Here is a 16,105-nt window from a genome sequence, read left to right as displayed (position 1 = left end):
AGAGTTGAGCTCTAATCAGATAGAGCTTTCTGCGAGTCTCGCTGCTAGTAATGGTAGTACAAGAGTCGACTACAATTCAGAAAGGTAAACCTCATTCGAACTCAAAGTTCAATCTCCTCCTCAGTATGATTATTCCCAGCCGAAACCAGCGACATGGAAACCCAAGCATCAAAACTATCCGCTCGAGCGGCGAGATACGCCGCTTTTCGGTTTCGAGACGAGCTGGATCGATTCAAAGACGGTCGGATTGTATGGGATTGGTTCCTTTGGTCGTCGTCGTCGTCGTCGTCATCGTGATCGTGCATGTCGGAATTGGAAATTATTTCATGGGTTTCTTGTTCGGGGGAATGGGGTTGGTTGTTTGGTGGTGTTGTGTCGTTGTGGATATCTGGGATTTGTTCTTGGGAGTCGAAGGCTGATGAGGGGATGGAGAAGGGGTGGGTGTTTTGGCTTTCGGGGATGGTTTCGTTGATTTCGTTGTGGGGAAGGTATGTGTTGTGCGTGTTATCCATCATTTCGGATGGGTGAGGCGGACTTTCCGAGCCCTGAGTAATATCACTCTCATGGTGGAATCCGGTTTGCGTGTCGTGGACACCAGATCCAGTTCCTTTCGCGTGGTTGGATGTGGGGTCATTGAGCTCGTCTTCTGGTTCGGTATCGAACGATGAAGGTAGATCTCCTAGCTGATAGAACGGGTGTTCAGATCGGGCGTTGTTGAGTAGGTTCCAGGCTTGACGAATTTCATTCTGCTTGATTCTCTTGGTCTCTGGAGTGGACGTGGGGATAAGGGGTCTCTTTGGAGAAGATGCTATGTCGGATGTTGTTTCTAACGAGGATTGAATCGGAGCAGGTGCATTTGCCGAGGCTAACGGTGTGTTGGAGACTTCATTATGACGAGGCAGAAATTGAGACTGGTCTTGAGGAGCTGCGCGTTTTGATGGGATTGATGATACGACAATGCTGTCTGGTAAGCTAGAGGTTATCTGGCTTGATTGTGGCGTGACGGTGTCATCACGTAGTGCTTCTTTTTTCGAGCGAAGTTCTTGGTTGTTGGCTAGCATGTCACGCATGTGTTGGTCGTGGGTGAAGTTTGTTCCTGAGCAGAGGTGACCGAATAAGGACTGCATTGACACATCCTCGTTCCAGGTGAAAGGGTCAACTGTGCAGGGAACGATGTCTTTGGGTTTGAATGCGGCGACTAGCTCGCATAGCTCGGAATAGGATGAATGGCGTGAGTATGGAAAGTTCTGCATTGTGTTAGACACGCGAAGATTGCTTCACAAGGGATGTCACGCACAATGGTTTTGGGAAGGGGGGCGTCAGCTTGGTCATTTGGTTCCTGTCCCGACGGATGTTGGGCCACATCTAGCCAAAGCTTTTCCCCGGAGTGACCACGGCTGAGGATGCGTATGAGATTATCCAGGGGAATTTCATGATCTTCTTTCATTCCGTAACTGTCCAGTGAGAGAGCCTTGGTCTTGGACCTAAATGCATCAAACAGGGCCTTCCTTGTTTGCGAGAGACTTCGTGGATCATGGATCTGCTCGAGACATAATTTGTCCAGTTGTTCCAATGCTAGTTCATCTGGTAACTCGAGTTCATGGATCTGGTACAAATCGCCAGCACCGCCACCGATGCCGATTTCGGGAACCTTTGAGCCATCTTTGGTGCGATGAACAATCGGTACAATGTAGACAGTTTTCGCGGATGGAACTGCAGAGCACTGTACACCTGGCTCACAACTGTGAATGCGACAGTTCTGGTCCTCGCTTAAGCATCCAGAAACAAACCGGTTCCCGAGCTCGTATCCGCAAAGGGCGGGCGCTTCGTTTACGTCTGTTCCTTGGGAAACTAGTGATTTGTAAAGACCAAGTTGGTAGCGATCCAAATGCACCTATCTTGTTAGCATGATTCGAGTTCGATTCAAATTCAATATTGATAGGCGGTCACGCTTACCTTTGAGTTCAGAGCAGCAGAAAGTGCGACCCAAACTTCCTCGTACCCAAATGTCCACGCGCGAAAATAGAACGTGGTATCCTCCGGATACAGAGCAACCTTTTGTAAAAGTTCGGACAGTCCTTCCGCTTTTGATGGGAAGACATTTGATATGTGAGAGGCGCGTGCAAAAGTATTGTCAAGGTAAATATTATCCAGCCGTTTATTCCCCAGAGTGTATGGAATAAGAATCGGATGCCGGACAAGGCTGTTAACCCACCAGGTTTCCGCTATAACGATTCATCAGCATGGCGTTAAGCGGTGTCTCATTCCATTACAAGGGTCAAGGAATACCTCTAATATCACCAGTATACAAGACAGCCTTTCCATTGCCCTCAATGAGAAACATCACTGCCCCTGAACAGTGGTTCGCATCAAAAAGGGTCACTCGGATGGATAGCCGAGGAGTAAGTTCGATCTCCGTCGGCGTGTTCAATGGGATTGGTCGCTGCGTAAATAGTCAGCTAATAAACATCGCTTACGGGCTAATCAGCTTACTAGAAGCTTAGATAAGTGCTTGTAAGACAACTGTCTTGATTCGAGGATGCCTTTGCTGAAGTTCATACGATGCGGATATTTTTCAATACGCAGAAGTATCTAAGCCGTGATAAATACTGATCTCCAAAGGCGGTGTTTTGGGGATTTGAGATGAATAGATACCTCTCTAGTTGCTGCGGAGCAGTAGATGAAGGGAGCCCGCAAGGACTCCAGCCCTTGCAAGTGGTCGCTGTGGACATGGCTGAGAAAGCATGCTAGGGGAGGAGGCCTCTCTGGGGCTTTGCGGAAATAATCGACTGAGGATTATTAGTGTTAGATGTGGTCGACACAAGGACATTATGAGATATATACTCCGAATGCCAGGAAACTCTATCGGAATTGTTAGAAAGCTGCTCTGTCTGCGCATAGCCGTGAATCCAATACGCACCTTGAACAATTCCATCAAAAGTAGACATGGGTGCGATGCGACTAATGCGGGCGTGTTCGAATCTTGCTAGAGAAGCATAATTGAGGAGCGAAGATTGACTCGACGGAGCATGGCGAAGTGTGCTATGGAGGATGAAAGAATGAAGATCGAAGAAGGGAGAGCGGAGAACGCAATAGACAAGTTGATGCCTGGATCCTAAGGTGTCACGGCCGTGGTATAACACGTGACCTACTGTAACGGTGGGGCAGGATGCACCAATCATATCGGGGACCATTTTGTATGGTGCCTGAGGCCCCCGAGGCACATCACGCAGATCATCTACAAGATCATTTCATAAATTTATCACGAGAGTAACATATCAGTATCATTGCTCACGCTTATAAATCTTGGATAGAAACGACTCAAATACCCTCTTGTCTAGCCCCTCCGATTCATCGACTGCCTCGATCTTCTTCCGCAACTCCTTCACATACTCTTGCTCCAGCTCCTGATAGACCAGCTGGAGATCAAGATCCTTAAACACAGATTTGACCTTCATTACCGAGACTTCATCTCCCTGACCATAACATTCTTCCAGAATCTGACGCTGGGATCCGGAACACCGGCTCAACGCTTCGTTAATCACCCAGGAACATTTATTATCCTGAATGTCGGTTGCCGCCTTTCCCAGCACACCAGGATCGCCAAATACATCGAGATAATCATCCTGAATCTGGTAGTACTCGCCCATTTGGAGCAGAATATCCCGTGCCTGGCGCAGATTCTTTGATGTCGCATACTGCAAATAATACAGTGCCAATACCACGGGGAGGTAGAAACTATAATATGCTGTTTTGTGCTTCACAATGCAGAGGTATCGCTCCATGGAGAACTGATCCAAACCAACTGTCTCATGAGGTGCCGTATCCAAATCACATAGCTGGCCTAGCAGGGTCTGGAACGTGGTTTCGTGGAAAAGTTCGACAAGCTGAACATACGCCGGGTGTGAGCGGAAACGAGACTTAAGGAGCATGAAAATGCAAGAATGTAACATCGTTCCATCGTTGATGGCGACGAGCCCTACTTCTTGTAGCTTGTACCAGCAGGGCTGACCGCGTCTAGTGTCTGAGTAGTCCATGATGTCGTCGTGAACGAGGAAGTGGGCCTGAAGAAGCTCGACCACCCATCCGAGGACGCTGAGATCATGGAATTCTAGGTCATTGAGAGGTCGGTTGAGTAGAATGGTGCCAGTATCAACGACTGAGAGTCCGCGATTAAGCTTTCCATTGGGAGTGTTGTACGTTAAGGAGTTCGGTGTTTAGTTAGCTATAATCTATTCAGGTGTAGTATAACAGAGTTATTTACCTTCTCAAACCATTCTATAGTAGAATCTGGAACACCGTATTGCTTCGCTTGTGTCAGAACATGCTGAACCAAAGAGGGAAAGACAGCTTCAAAGTCTTCGCGGCTGCCTTTTGTAGTCATGTTGAGTTGGTGAAAGGAGAGATGTAGTCGTTGCAAATAAGCTGTGCATGTCTGCTGGAAATCTCTTGAAAATCATTATATCGGCTTCAATATATGTGCGGGCCATCTCCCAGCTGAGATAATCTTGTAGCAGGGATCGCGCATATGACAGACAGGTAATCTTTCTTTGCACATAAAACTCTAATCTTAAATGGATCGGATAACTTATTTACGAGACCACGTCATATTATAGCCTCTCGGAGAACCAGATAGAAGACACAGTAGATGCCTTTCGCCTCAACTCCATGATACGACATGATTGCCCAGCTCTTCATTTTGATAGTGGCCCTTTGGTTGGGAATCGTACATGATGGTGGAGAATGGTACAAATTTTGATAAGATAAAGATTGAAGTACAAGATCAAGCTTTCTCCTCTGCCGTGGGTCGGTAAATATAAAAATGGGGATAAACTTTCCGTGCTTGATCTCCACACCTGGCACTGCTTGTTTAGGAAGGAGAACGTTTGATAACATCATCTCATTCAGGAAGTTTCCTATGATTGACTTGCACTCATAATTTGTTCTAGAGCTCTTTGCTGCTTGACTGAGTTAGTCTTGCGTCATCGAATGGTCTACTAATTAAACGGCTTGTTAACGCGTTTCTATTTGAGAAAGGTGCCAGAGAACCACATAAGTCCAACTCAAAATTATGTTCAATTTGTGAAATGTATCTTGAACTAGAACGACCTTGTGGACTCAATATTCCAACATTTTCTCGCATCATCTAAGTCTAGATCTAAAAATTAAAAGAAACAAGCGGAAGGATGCCCTGGGCCAAATTTCAATTAGAACGACAAAAGCGTACCGAGCCTCTTGAGCTCTTTACACTTTCAATGAAAGCACCATTGAGCCGTTTTCGTCCCTCGGCACAGATGCCAGATTGTACCGAGTTGTTTTAAGGCTAGTATCGAGATTAGCAGCATGCTCCCGGGTAATGTGATGTTGTATGGGGTTACAAACCTCCAATGAAGGAACCCGGTGCAGTAGTCATAACAAGATTGTAAGAACGTCTCGCAAGCTTTATCTCCCAGCTGCGTTGCCAGGCCTGCGTCGTACCGGGCTAGATCATGGATGGCGTCTTTGAGTAGATGAACAGCCATGTCAACAACCTCTTGAAGCGAGTCGTTGGACTTGTAGAGGAGAGGAATGAGACTGCACACTTCTCCTTTTCCTACTAGCATGTTAGTACTGGCTCTGGCAGCATGATTCTCGACAAACAAACCACTTCTTTCCGGAGAGAGAGAATATCGTTGGTTCTGGCGACATGTTAGTAATAAAGCTCACATAAGGTTTCTGTGGCACTGCCTATACATCGCGATAACTCGGTTAGTTTGAAGACAAATATCCCTCATGAATGGATGCAGAAGCGTCGAGCGCGAGATTCGTGTGTTCATGCTAAGTCTGAACGGAATGGTCAATACAACCGACAATTAGATGGTGAAATATCTGGACTTACTCTGTTGCAGCACAAACTACGCCCATGAGGTTTGTGCCAAGTCGATAGGTCCAATATTCGTCAATAGTAGGCAGTCGTTCCTGGGTGCGGTGTTGCTGTTCCAGACAGGACATCTTAATGGTGAACTCCATCTCCTCCAGAATCAGGCCCCTGTGCACTGTATCGTGTATCAGCTACCATGAGCTCTCGATTAGACAGGCATCAATCTGTCACTCACCTGGATCATACTCCTCTCTGATAAAATGAGCAATTGGCTCGAACCTCTGCAAGAAACGATTCTCAAACTCTTCTAGAGACCAGCTTGTTTTTTCGGCTCCATCCATCCCAAGGCTCCCCCTCATGTACCTCAACGTTTGGTCCCGAAACCTTTGACTAGCCATGAAATCCCCTCCTAGGGCCAGAGACTCGGATACTTGATCCAATTCATCATCCCACATAAGGAGCCATAGAATCAGGTACGCGAGAACCTGCAGGGTTCTAAACTCCGCATGAGGCCACCACATACACGCCAGCAACGCCAGGTCAGTCGATTTGACCTTTTCGGCTTTCTTTGGATTTCCTGGGAACAGACTTCAGGGTGTCATCTTCAGTAACATTGAAGTGGTAATTCTCAGGACAAGATGCAAGGGAGAAAGAGCTCTTCACCTATCTATAAAATTGTTTGTTGACGGGACAAGCTTCGCGTGGTTAGGGTTTGCGGTTTCAGCCGCAGGGAAGAAGGACCGCAACTCAGGTATGAGGACCTGCTGGCCTCGAAGGCCGGATAGAATCTCATGGGGTGGTTTGGATTTTGTGGCTAACATTTTCAAGGAAAAAGCAGGTATCACGATGAGCCGAGAACTGACTGATGAGGTCGAGCCGGCGTGATGAACTCTGGATCAGTCGGATAAGGCGCTGATACCTACTATCTTATATCGCATGAGCCCTGGCGTGGCGCAAAAGCGCCAAATCTTAATAATTCATGGTAACACTATCTTTTGCAACCAAATTCACGACTGTTGCCTAACATGACACCCAGAAGTATATCGTGGCCCCAGTAAGGGAGTCCTCGGCGTCAGAATGACGCGGCAAACTTCACTGTACACAGCTTTGTCTCTTCTTAGCAGTGAATGCTCATATTAAGGCTCAAAGTCCTATCATGTAGGAAGATAGAAGAGGCAAATATGACAACGCAAATACCTCATCGAAGGTTGTCACCGTCTCCATATCTGACGTTGTTGTGATTCGAAGAGGCAGAAATATGCACAGAGAACCTGTCAATTTCTCTATTTGGCATTGTGCTTGTTAAGCCCTCTCTAATTTCAAAGTAAGGGTTAGTCCCTTACATCAGAGGCCATCGCTGAGAGTTATCCCGTTGACGTGGATAATAAAGCGACCGAAAGAAACGCAAACCATGATATCAATAGATTTCCAGAGTCATGAAGCAACAGGAGATGTAAATTGAAGCGGGACCATATGCTGTATTTTGTGAAGCTGTTAGTCAATTGAGGAGCTAGATACTACTAAGAGGTTCTTTTGCATTGTAAAATGACTCTGGTGCATACCCCGCACCTATCGTAGGACAATCATATCATTCATTTCCTTCATCTCTGTTCACTACGGTGGCCGTAGGGTCCTCGGCGAGCCCTCCACGTAGTGGTGTTGTGTTGACGTGGCCTTCGCCCCGGCATTGCATCCCTTGCACCGTCACGGCGCGGTGTGTGGCTCGATCCCCTTTACAGTAGTATGTACATACAACTTCTGCGCCTGTTAGAGAGATCATCTCTAAGAGCGCCGTATTCGGTACTACTCTATGTAAGAAGAGTTTTTATTGAACCAAACATTTCTCTTGAAGGATCTTTGCCTCTATCTTTAGAGTTTTGATATGCCCAACGCTAATTATAGCCCATAACAACTCTGTGAGTTATAAGTTTCTCCCATGGAACTTGGAATTGTAATACCCACCCCAATGACAACTTTCACACTTGGTGGGAGAGACTTATTCCAACGACAAATACATAAATCACTCATTCAGTTAGTAGAGATTCACAAGAATCGTCAGTTCTCACTTCTTTCGAATTAGAACGTTGCATCACCATGATCTTTCTCTTTGCTATTATCGGTTCTATTCTTCTCCTCTCCTTGATTCACTGGAAGAGAGCTCCTCGATCCATTCCTCCGGGCCCAGCACCTCTTCCAATCATTGGCAACCTTCATCAGTTTGCCCGCCTAGTTCCATTGAAGACTTTCCATAACTGGCATAAGAAGTATGGATCGATCGTTGGACTCACTCTCGGGCCTAGGACCGTCATCATCTTGGGTACTCACGCCATCAGCAAAGAACTCCTAGGTGGCCGAGGCCAAGTCTACAGCTCCCGACCGTATATTCCCCTAGTCTCAGACAATATGACCGGTGGTCTAAACACGGCCCTCATTCCTTACGGGGAGAGGTGGAAGAACCATAACCGCATCCACCTCGCGTTGTTGAATCCTCGCATGGCCAAGCTATACGAGGGCCTTGTGGACTTTGAATCCAGGAGATTGCTGAATGGGCTCTGCTCGACCAAGGACTTCTCCACTGTTATTTACCGCTACACCGCGAGCTTGATCCTGGCATTGCAATATGGCAAGTCTGTCGATGTGAATGATCCGATCGCAAAGGAGTTCAAGGAGATTACACACAAATTTGTCAAAGCGATTGGGGCAGGCAGCTTTCTTTTCGAGTGTTTCCCCGTACTGCAACGGATCTCGCCATCGAGAGCGCCATGGATTAAGTCGAGCCACGAACTACACCATGCCACGACGGGTTTATTCTCTTCCAGCGCAAAGAAAGGTCTCGATGCGAAAGAATGGAACTGGTCCAAGTACGTGCGGAATCTGAAAGATACTCATGGGATGCCTGAGGAAGAGGTCTGGTATCTGATGGGTATTCTATACGAAGCGGCGACGGACACCAGTGTGGCTATTCTGCGGTTCTTCGTCATGGCGTGTGTTCTGCACCCCTGGGTGGTTAAGAAAGCGCAAAGCGAGCTGGACGCCGTGGTCGGAGAATCTCGACTGCCCAATGAAGAAGATATGGGGCAGTTGCCGTACGTTAGAGCCATCATTAATGAGGTCATTCGGTGGCGTCCTGCAACTCCGGAGGGGATCCCCCGTGCGACCTCTACCGATGATTTCTATCAAGGATATCATATTCCAAAGGGAGCAACTGTGATTGTCAATATGTGGGCTATGCACATGGACCCAGATGTATACGATAACCCGGAATCATTCCTTCCGGAAAGGTGGATCGAAAACCCTAACTTACCGTTGGGAATCTTTGGATATGGTAGGAGAGCGTGTGCAGGACGTCATTTTGGACAAATATCGCTCAACATGGTCATTTCGCGATTGCTTTGGGCTTTCTCGTTTAGTCATAGCTATGAGAATGGCCGCCGCGTTGAGATCGATCCTTGGAATTTGGAGCAGCACGGGGCCAGTTTGAGACCAGCGCCGTTCCCTGCTGATATCAAACTTCGGGATGAGGGCCGCCGGGCAGTTCTCCATAAGGGCCCTGACGTAGAAAGGAGTGTTGATGAGCTTTTAGCTCAAGTGGAACAAGAGCTCACTTAGTAGCTGCTACATTTGAGGGTCTCCTTCTGTGGGATTGATTTGGTACTCTCATGTGTCTCTGTCGCAATTCTTGTCTTTAAATTCGAACATCAAACAGCCATATATCTTTTCGCCACATAGCAAAATATATATATATATATATATATATATATAAGCTTCACACGTCGGTCAGCTTTACTAGATGGAAATCACTGTGATTCATAAGCCATATGGTGTACGGCTCTTATAGACATGCATTAGACGTAGTCTCTTCCATCTCATCACGGCCATCTGGTTGCATCAACCCAATATCATTCAGCTCATCGTCAATCTTGTCGTAACGTCTGAAGGCCGCCCAGAAAGTTGGGGCAACAATAATCATCGTTGCCGACAGTCCCGTGTACATGTATATCACCTTTGGATCAACAGCCACTGGTGACAGAGCCATCCCCAAAGCAGATCCAATCCCAGCGGTGACCTGTCGCAGGGCCTGCACCAGACTGCGCATGTCTTTAGGCGCCTTCGAGTAGCTGTACTCAGACAGGGTAGTGAATCCCAAAATCTCGGCAAATGCAAGCAGGAAATACACGGGTGTTTGCACCCAGACGCTGATATTGTTGGGTCTTCTTCCTCCGTCGGAATCCGCACAAGTCAGCGGGGATTCATAGCACGGTCCCCGTGTATAGATCAGCTTTTGCAACCCTACAGCAAATGCCATCGCTGAGCTCATCGTCACAAACGACCAGGTCATACGAGCAATTGGCCCGAATGCGATCTCCCTCTTTTGAAGACCGGGGTAGAGAAACTCTTGAATTATTGGGCCGAGCAGAACACAGGCGATGGGGTTGAGCGCTTGAATGGAGTCATTGGGGACAGCGCCCAGCTGCATCTGACCCGCCTGGGAAACAAGATTATTGGTGATTTGGTTGATGCATAAGTAAAAGGGCACGAAGCAAGCCCTGGTTTCAATGTTAGTAACCGAGTAAACCGAACCCACCGTCCTGCACGACAACATACATGACTTTGCAGGCTACGAGGCCTCTTTTCATCTCCGAGACAAACAGGTTATCCCAAGGGACGGATCTGCCATATTTCTGCGCTTGGAATGCGGGTTTTGCCGCATCGAGTCGAAATCTTTCGCGGGCGGAGTATGCAAGAACCTTTGCTGCCCGGGGCAAAACATTTCCCTGTGGCGCGGGTTTCACTTCGCCAAGTTCAGCATTTCAAGTACCTTTGGAATCAAGTAATGTAAGGCATTCACTCCTCACTTACCATATGATCTTTGCCAGAACAACAGCAAAGGGATTGAAATCCAGACGGAACACAATGGCAGGAGGTAAGCGGCCCAGAAGCCAATTTCTTTCTCCAAGTAGGTCGAAGCAATCAGAGAGAGACTTCCAATATTGGTGAACCTTCCATATTGTCAGCTGTATGAACAAGTCCGCAACGGGGTGCTCTATACCAGTAGAACACATTGTATATATATTGTAAGGTCAACGTGCGATCCGCGATGACTCTCTCGCCTTTCTTCGTGACGACCAACTGTGGAGCTAAAATCGTGTATTGATCACCTATAAATGGAGAGACAGTGGCTTTGACACCACCGGTCCCCAAACCGAGAAGAGTCATAGCAAGGGCTAATCCCATTATCTTCGTGAAATCTGCTGACACTACTGGAAGTGTGGTGACAAAGAGAAATATACATCCACATAGATTCAGGCTGTTGATGGTCAGCTTCAACTGGCAAAGGGGAGGTACACGAAACCCACATGTAACAAATGCATAATGTTTTGTATCGCCCTAGCCATACATCCGAAACAATAGCGAACGGCAGAGGGGCTAAGAATGAGAAGAAAAAAAGGCATTTGAGATGTTAGTGGCGGTTGCTTGACCAAGACCTAGGACCCCCGGGACAGCAGTACTATCACGGTCGTATTGCATGTAGTTTTCTGTAGGCGGTTAGAGCATCTTGATCCCACGTCAGGTGGTTTTAGAGCCTTACGCCATGGAGCGGAGACGGCGTAGAACGTCAATCTTTCCGATGCACCGGCTACAAGAGCTATCCAAACAATGAACGGGACCGAGTCGACCACATGCGGTAGGGTCCTAACTTCCTCCTCAGTTGCATCGCGTCTTTCACATTCTGTTTCTTGGCTGATCATATCGTTGGGCATGGGAGCAGATGTCCAATTTGATTGTTTTTCTGAGCAAACCCACGACTCCCCAGGAGCTCAGGGTTACGATGGTAATTTTTAAGGAAACGTGCGGGGACTGAAAAGCCAAGATGTAGCATCGGTCGACTGCTTCCTTGCCCAAGACTAATGTTTTGGGTGGCTGCTTCGTATGAATTCACGAGTCAAGCGGGTGGACTTTTGTTTTACTTCTAGCCTTTCCCGACACGACCGACATCAGAGTCTATTTCTATTGGAGTCTTGGCTTTTGAGATAGAATGTAACATCATAAAACACACCTATAACGTGTTGCCATTTGTTCAATGCGTTGATTGAACGCACGATCCTGTGCGCAGGCGAGGAATAATAGATTGTGTTATCTCCAGAGATGTACAAGGGCTCCCGCTATTGCAACACACGGCGTTTCTTTACCTAGCCAAGGACATCTAAGACACCCAAGGCGCAACCGGGCTTCATCAAGCTTTTCCTCTACGGATTGTCCATGCCTACGAAATCCCGCATATTGCTTGTGATATAGTGGTGATATAGGGCGTAAGATAGCGTCATATAGCGTGATTGGTCTAGAATCTGAAAAGGTACTACCTGAGCTCCGTAAGGCTGGAGATAAAAAAGCGCGGCACTTATGTCAGGCGCCTCAAACTAGCCCGACACACTAGGACAGTATTTGAATTTATCCAAAAACCTTGCTAGTTCAGGGAGAACTGATGACTATTTTTGGATCGCACGACCACCTTCCATGCTTGTGCTAGGGGTTGATATCTGAACGCTTCCCGGCTTCCCCAATTCGGTCTTCCGCATGTGAGCATGGATTCGTACGCGGGCAGCAGGGATCTAAATCCCTCACATAGGTCATGTATAGGCATCACTTGGCGCGAAATATTGCTAAGATCAGGAATTTTGCACGAGGGTCGTCGGAAGCTTAGGAGTATGTGTTCAGTTAGCGCTCTGTAGGGGTAGTAGGGGACATGTCCTTCCTTAGTCGGTCCGCTGGCAGGTTCCTCATCTCCTTGTCACCGTACTATCGCTGTGTCCAGGTTTAACAATACGATTCGGCCTGCGGTTGGGATAATATAAGTTCCCTTCCAGGTATCTGAGATTGCCCGCAAGCACCTACAAGGCAAACAGTGTCCATGGGCTCGATTAGCAGAGCAAGCCTCCCGTCATACTACTTAGGTACGTATAAATAAAGCTGAGCTCCCTGGACCTCCATCCCGCCTCCAACCGCTTAGACCATATTCCTGCATCCGACATCATCCACCGAAACAATTATGCCGAACATGGAAGAATCTCTAGTTATCTCCAAATTTGACTGTCTCGTCGAATCCGGCCTCGTCCTCTACGACGGCAAACAACAGATCCTCGAGCACATTGACGGCGACCTGAAAGTAAGAATAGCTCCTTCAACCATTAGTCGAACCATGCATCTACTTACCTTAATCAAGTTTCATTTCGTTCTCACCTCTGCTCTTGCCAAAAAGCCCACCCTTACTACCTCCCAGCCCCAGCCCGAAACCGCCAATCGAGAGCCCGAAAAGCGAGAAGGTAGCGATATCAGCACTGCCGGGTTCGAAATCGACGAGACAGGGACCCACTTTGTAATCGCAAACAAGTTCTGTTTCGCGCGTCCTCACCTCATGCTTCTGACCGGTGACGGACACCGACGACAGTATGAGCCGCTCGACGAGGCCGATCTGCACGTTGCGTGGCAGATTCTGAACGCCGCTGAGACAGACTATGTTGCTTTCTACAACTGTGGACGGGATGGCGGGTGTAGTCGGCTGCATAAGCATCTGCAGGTGATGCCCTTGCCGGCGAATAGTTTCGCGGCGTTTCTGGATTCTTCCGAGGGGGAGAAGCCCGAGACCAAAGTTCCATTTGAGTGGTTCTTTCGGCGGTTTGGAGAGGATGTGACACTAACACCCACTGCGTTGGTTGGGGTCTATAATGACCTGCTGGACCAGGCTACGCAGGTGGGCGAGGGCCGCGGTGAGCATGCGGCAAGTGCGCCGCCCGGGGCGGCCTGTCCGCATAATATGATTCTTACCAAGAGGTGGATGATCGTGCTGCCGAGACGACGGGGTGCGATTAATAAGGAGGCCGGGGTGAATTCTTTGGGTATGCTGGGGGTGATTGCTGTGGCTACGGCGAAGGAGGTTGATAACTGGGTCAGGTTAGGGCTGACGGAGTCTCTGGCAGAACTGGGAGTACCTAAGGGCATGTGAATGTCGAAGCCTTGGGCATTTTAATGGGGGACTTGAACCATGTTTTGCGATTTCTCAGTAGAAGCATAGATCAGATAAGGTAAATCATTCTAACATGCTTCATCAGGTGAATATTCCGAGCCCCAATGCTCACTTGAAGTGCCGAAGCGCCTGCCGCAGGGCGCGAGTATATCGTTAGGTATAGAAAATAAAAATAGAACGCTCCCCGCCTCCTTGTTATCATAAGTATAAATGAAGGGTTATATAGAGTGTTAATCATAATAAAAACCAAACCATTGGCGTTATTAGAAGGCGACAACTCAAATCTCTCGTTTTTATTATTGATAAAGTATGGAGATTACAACCTATTTCTTAAGGGTGCCTAGCTGAAACAACGTCATTTATATGGGTCCTCGCAATAACTATGTGGGCGTCGAGTCAGTCTGATTTCAGGGCCGCTTATCTTGGCAAAAGTGGAGTGACTCACGAGCTTGTCTAGACAACTACTTCTCTGAGTTGAACAACATCGTCTATAATACTCTAGATATCAACTTCATCTAATAATATCTTCGATTCTTCAATTTCAGTGATTCCACAAAACCTCGGCAACATGTCCATACGTGGGTGCTCGTCATATTCTCCTACCATGGTCACTATTAATGTAATAGCAGCGGCATCCATCCACTCAGCTGGGCGCTCGCTCCTCAAAGCATGCGCTCAAGGCTCGCTCTCCAGTGTAAAAGCTTATGCTCCTCAGCTATACACCACCACTGGCATCGACAAAAGGGCTGTCCCACCTCTGAGGCTTGCTATAGCAACCGCCGCCGAGAACGGCCATTCCGATATTCTCCGCTACTTCTTCACCCATATCCCGCAATGCCAACGATCGGCTGACGGCCCGTGGAATCCGAAGATCGATATCCAAGAGCGTGAGGTTCCCGAAGAATGGCAGTCAGCCGTGACGCTCCCCGACTTTGTCCTCATGCGCACGATGAAGGGAGCTAAGCCTGCCGCCTTCCAAACACTTCTGGACTTCGGTCTGTGTGTCAACCATCCAATGGACAAAATTGGGTCTCCCCTCACAGTCGCAATCCAGCGACAAGACGTAGAGATGGTGCGGTTCCTGCTTAGCAAGGGCGCTGATGCAAATGATCAGTACTGGATCCCCAACGACACTGTCCTGGCGCGCGCCGCATCTCTTCCTTCGTTGGAAATCATGACCCTCCTCCTCGAACACGGTGCAAGTGTCCAGAGCTCACAAGCCCTCAAGGGTGCCGCCGAAAGCGGCCACGTCGATGCCGCCACCGTACTGCTCGCACACGGTGCGGACGTCAACGAGGTCTTCCGACATAATCTGTGGGATGATGACGACGCGAGAGACACGATCGGTACAGCGCTGCATGTTGCAGTCCAGCACGATCAAGAAGACTTTGTCCGATTCTTGTTGCAGCGAGGTGCGCGGGCAGACCTGGCAGACGGAGAAGGGATCACTCCCCGTCAACTTGCACAGGCGCAGGGGAAGGCAGAGGTGGTAAAATTGTTTTGATAGGGTAGGAACAAGAATGCCATGCTGTAATAGTAGTTAGGATAAGATGGATCTCTTGGTTTGCAGCGCCCCCCTTCTTTTCTTCTTTTCCCCCTCCGCATCTATCTCCTCTCTCTCTTTTGTCCGCTTCCCCCCCTCTTCTAGCTCCAACCAATAGTCGTAGCTCCGTCTCTCTCTGTTGCTGTTGCCTTTGCAGTGTTGACAGTTGCAGCAAGCACTACTAGAATGAATGGTCACACTGATGATGGCAGTTTCGATGAAACGATGTTGGCGAAGAGGGGGGAGTGGCAGGTGAATGAGGGTATGTGTTTTTTCTTGGGGTCGCATGAGCTGCTCAACCCGATCAATGCATTGTCAGACTCATGGTGAACAGGGCAACAATATCGCAGAAAATGGAAATCAAAAAAGAAAAACATACAACAGCCGGGATTCGCTGGTGGTCACCCACCCAACTACTAACCGGCCGGCGTGTGGCTTAAGTACGGCTGAGCGGACGGGAAGCCCTGTTCTCCACACCCTGTGGTCGTATGTACTCAGAGACAGCTAAATTCAAAATATAATCTAATCTCTTGATTTTTATAAGGCATAATATTATGCCTGGCTTCGACCGGTTTCTTGTCTTGCAAGACTTACGTTCAGAGCCAATCTATATGGGACTGCTGCATTCTGACCATTATCTTGTATATCTAGAGATTTGCGAGTATACGCCGGGTGTTGA

The 16,105-nt window shown here is 48.1% G+C and overlaps 6 protein-coding genes across 6 annotated transcripts; 3 read left to right on the top strand and 3 right to left on the bottom strand.

The window, feature by feature from the left end:
- Nucleotides 1–101: 101 nt before the first annotated feature.
- Nucleotides 102–2,948, bottom strand: LDX57_000368 (putative DNA repair protein; the record flags this gene model as incomplete). Its single annotated transcript, XM_046082015.1, has 8 exons — nt 102–1,247; nt 1,298–1,894; nt 1,957–2,225; nt 2,290–2,443; nt 2,494–2,592; nt 2,656–2,789; nt 2,845–2,862; nt 2,921–2,948. The coding sequence occupies 8 exons, from the start codon at nt 2,946–2,948 to the stop codon at nt 102–104; spliced, it is 2,445 nt and encodes an 814-aa protein (XP_045937972.1).
- Nucleotides 2,949–3,284: 336 nt separating this feature from the next.
- On the bottom strand, nt 3,285–4,384 carry ERG20_1 (FPP/GGPP synthase family protein; the record flags this gene model as incomplete). The annotated part of the gene is made up of 2 exons (XM_046082014.1): nt 3,285–4,178; nt 4,265–4,384. The coding sequence occupies 2 exons, from the start codon at nt 4,382–4,384 to the stop codon at nt 3,285–3,287; spliced, it is 1,014 nt and encodes a 337-aa protein (XP_045937971.1).
- A 3,570-nt stretch (nt 4,385–7,954) lies between these two features.
- On the top strand, nt 7,955–9,469 carry LDX57_000366 (cytochrome P450; the record flags this gene model as incomplete). The annotated part of the gene is made up of 1 exon (XM_046082013.1): nt 7,955–9,469. The coding sequence occupies one exon, from the start codon at nt 7,955–7,957 to the stop codon at nt 9,467–9,469; it is 1,515 nt and encodes a 504-aa protein (XP_045937970.1).
- Nucleotides 9,470–9,692: 223 nt separating this feature from the next.
- On the bottom strand, nt 9,693–10,337 carry PTR2_1 (peptide transporter ptr2; the record flags this gene model as incomplete). Its single annotated transcript, XM_046082012.1, has 1 exon — nt 9,693–10,337. The coding sequence occupies one exon, from the start codon at nt 10,335–10,337 to the stop codon at nt 9,693–9,695; it is 645 nt and encodes a 214-aa protein (XP_045937969.1).
- Nucleotides 10,338–12,908: 2,571 nt separating this feature from the next.
- Nucleotides 12,909–13,862, top strand: LDX57_000364 (uncharacterized protein; the record flags this gene model as incomplete). Its single annotated transcript, XM_046082011.1, has 2 exons — nt 12,909–13,025; nt 13,083–13,862. 2 exons carry the CDS (start codon nt 12,909–12,911, stop codon nt 13,860–13,862), a joined length of 897 nt encoding a protein of 298 aa, XP_045937968.1.
- A 589-nt stretch (nt 13,863–14,451) lies between these two features.
- Nucleotides 14,452–15,387, top strand: LDX57_000363 (ankyrin repeat domain-containing protein; the record flags this gene model as incomplete). Its single annotated transcript, XM_046082010.1, has 2 exons — nt 14,452–14,461; nt 14,510–15,387. The coding sequence occupies 2 exons, from the start codon at nt 14,452–14,454 to the stop codon at nt 15,385–15,387; spliced, it is 888 nt and encodes a 295-aa protein (XP_045937967.1).
- Nucleotides 15,388–16,105: the final 718 nt, after the last annotated feature.

The sequence above is a fragment of the Aspergillus melleus genome (genome assembly GCF_016097325.1).
Source record: "Aspergillus melleus strain CBS 546.65 chromosome Unknown contig1, whole genome shotgun sequence".
Taxonomy (NCBI): domain Eukaryota; kingdom Fungi; phylum Ascomycota; class Eurotiomycetes; order Eurotiales; family Aspergillaceae; genus Aspergillus; species Aspergillus melleus.
This window is presented reverse-complemented; position numbering and strand designations above follow the sequence as displayed.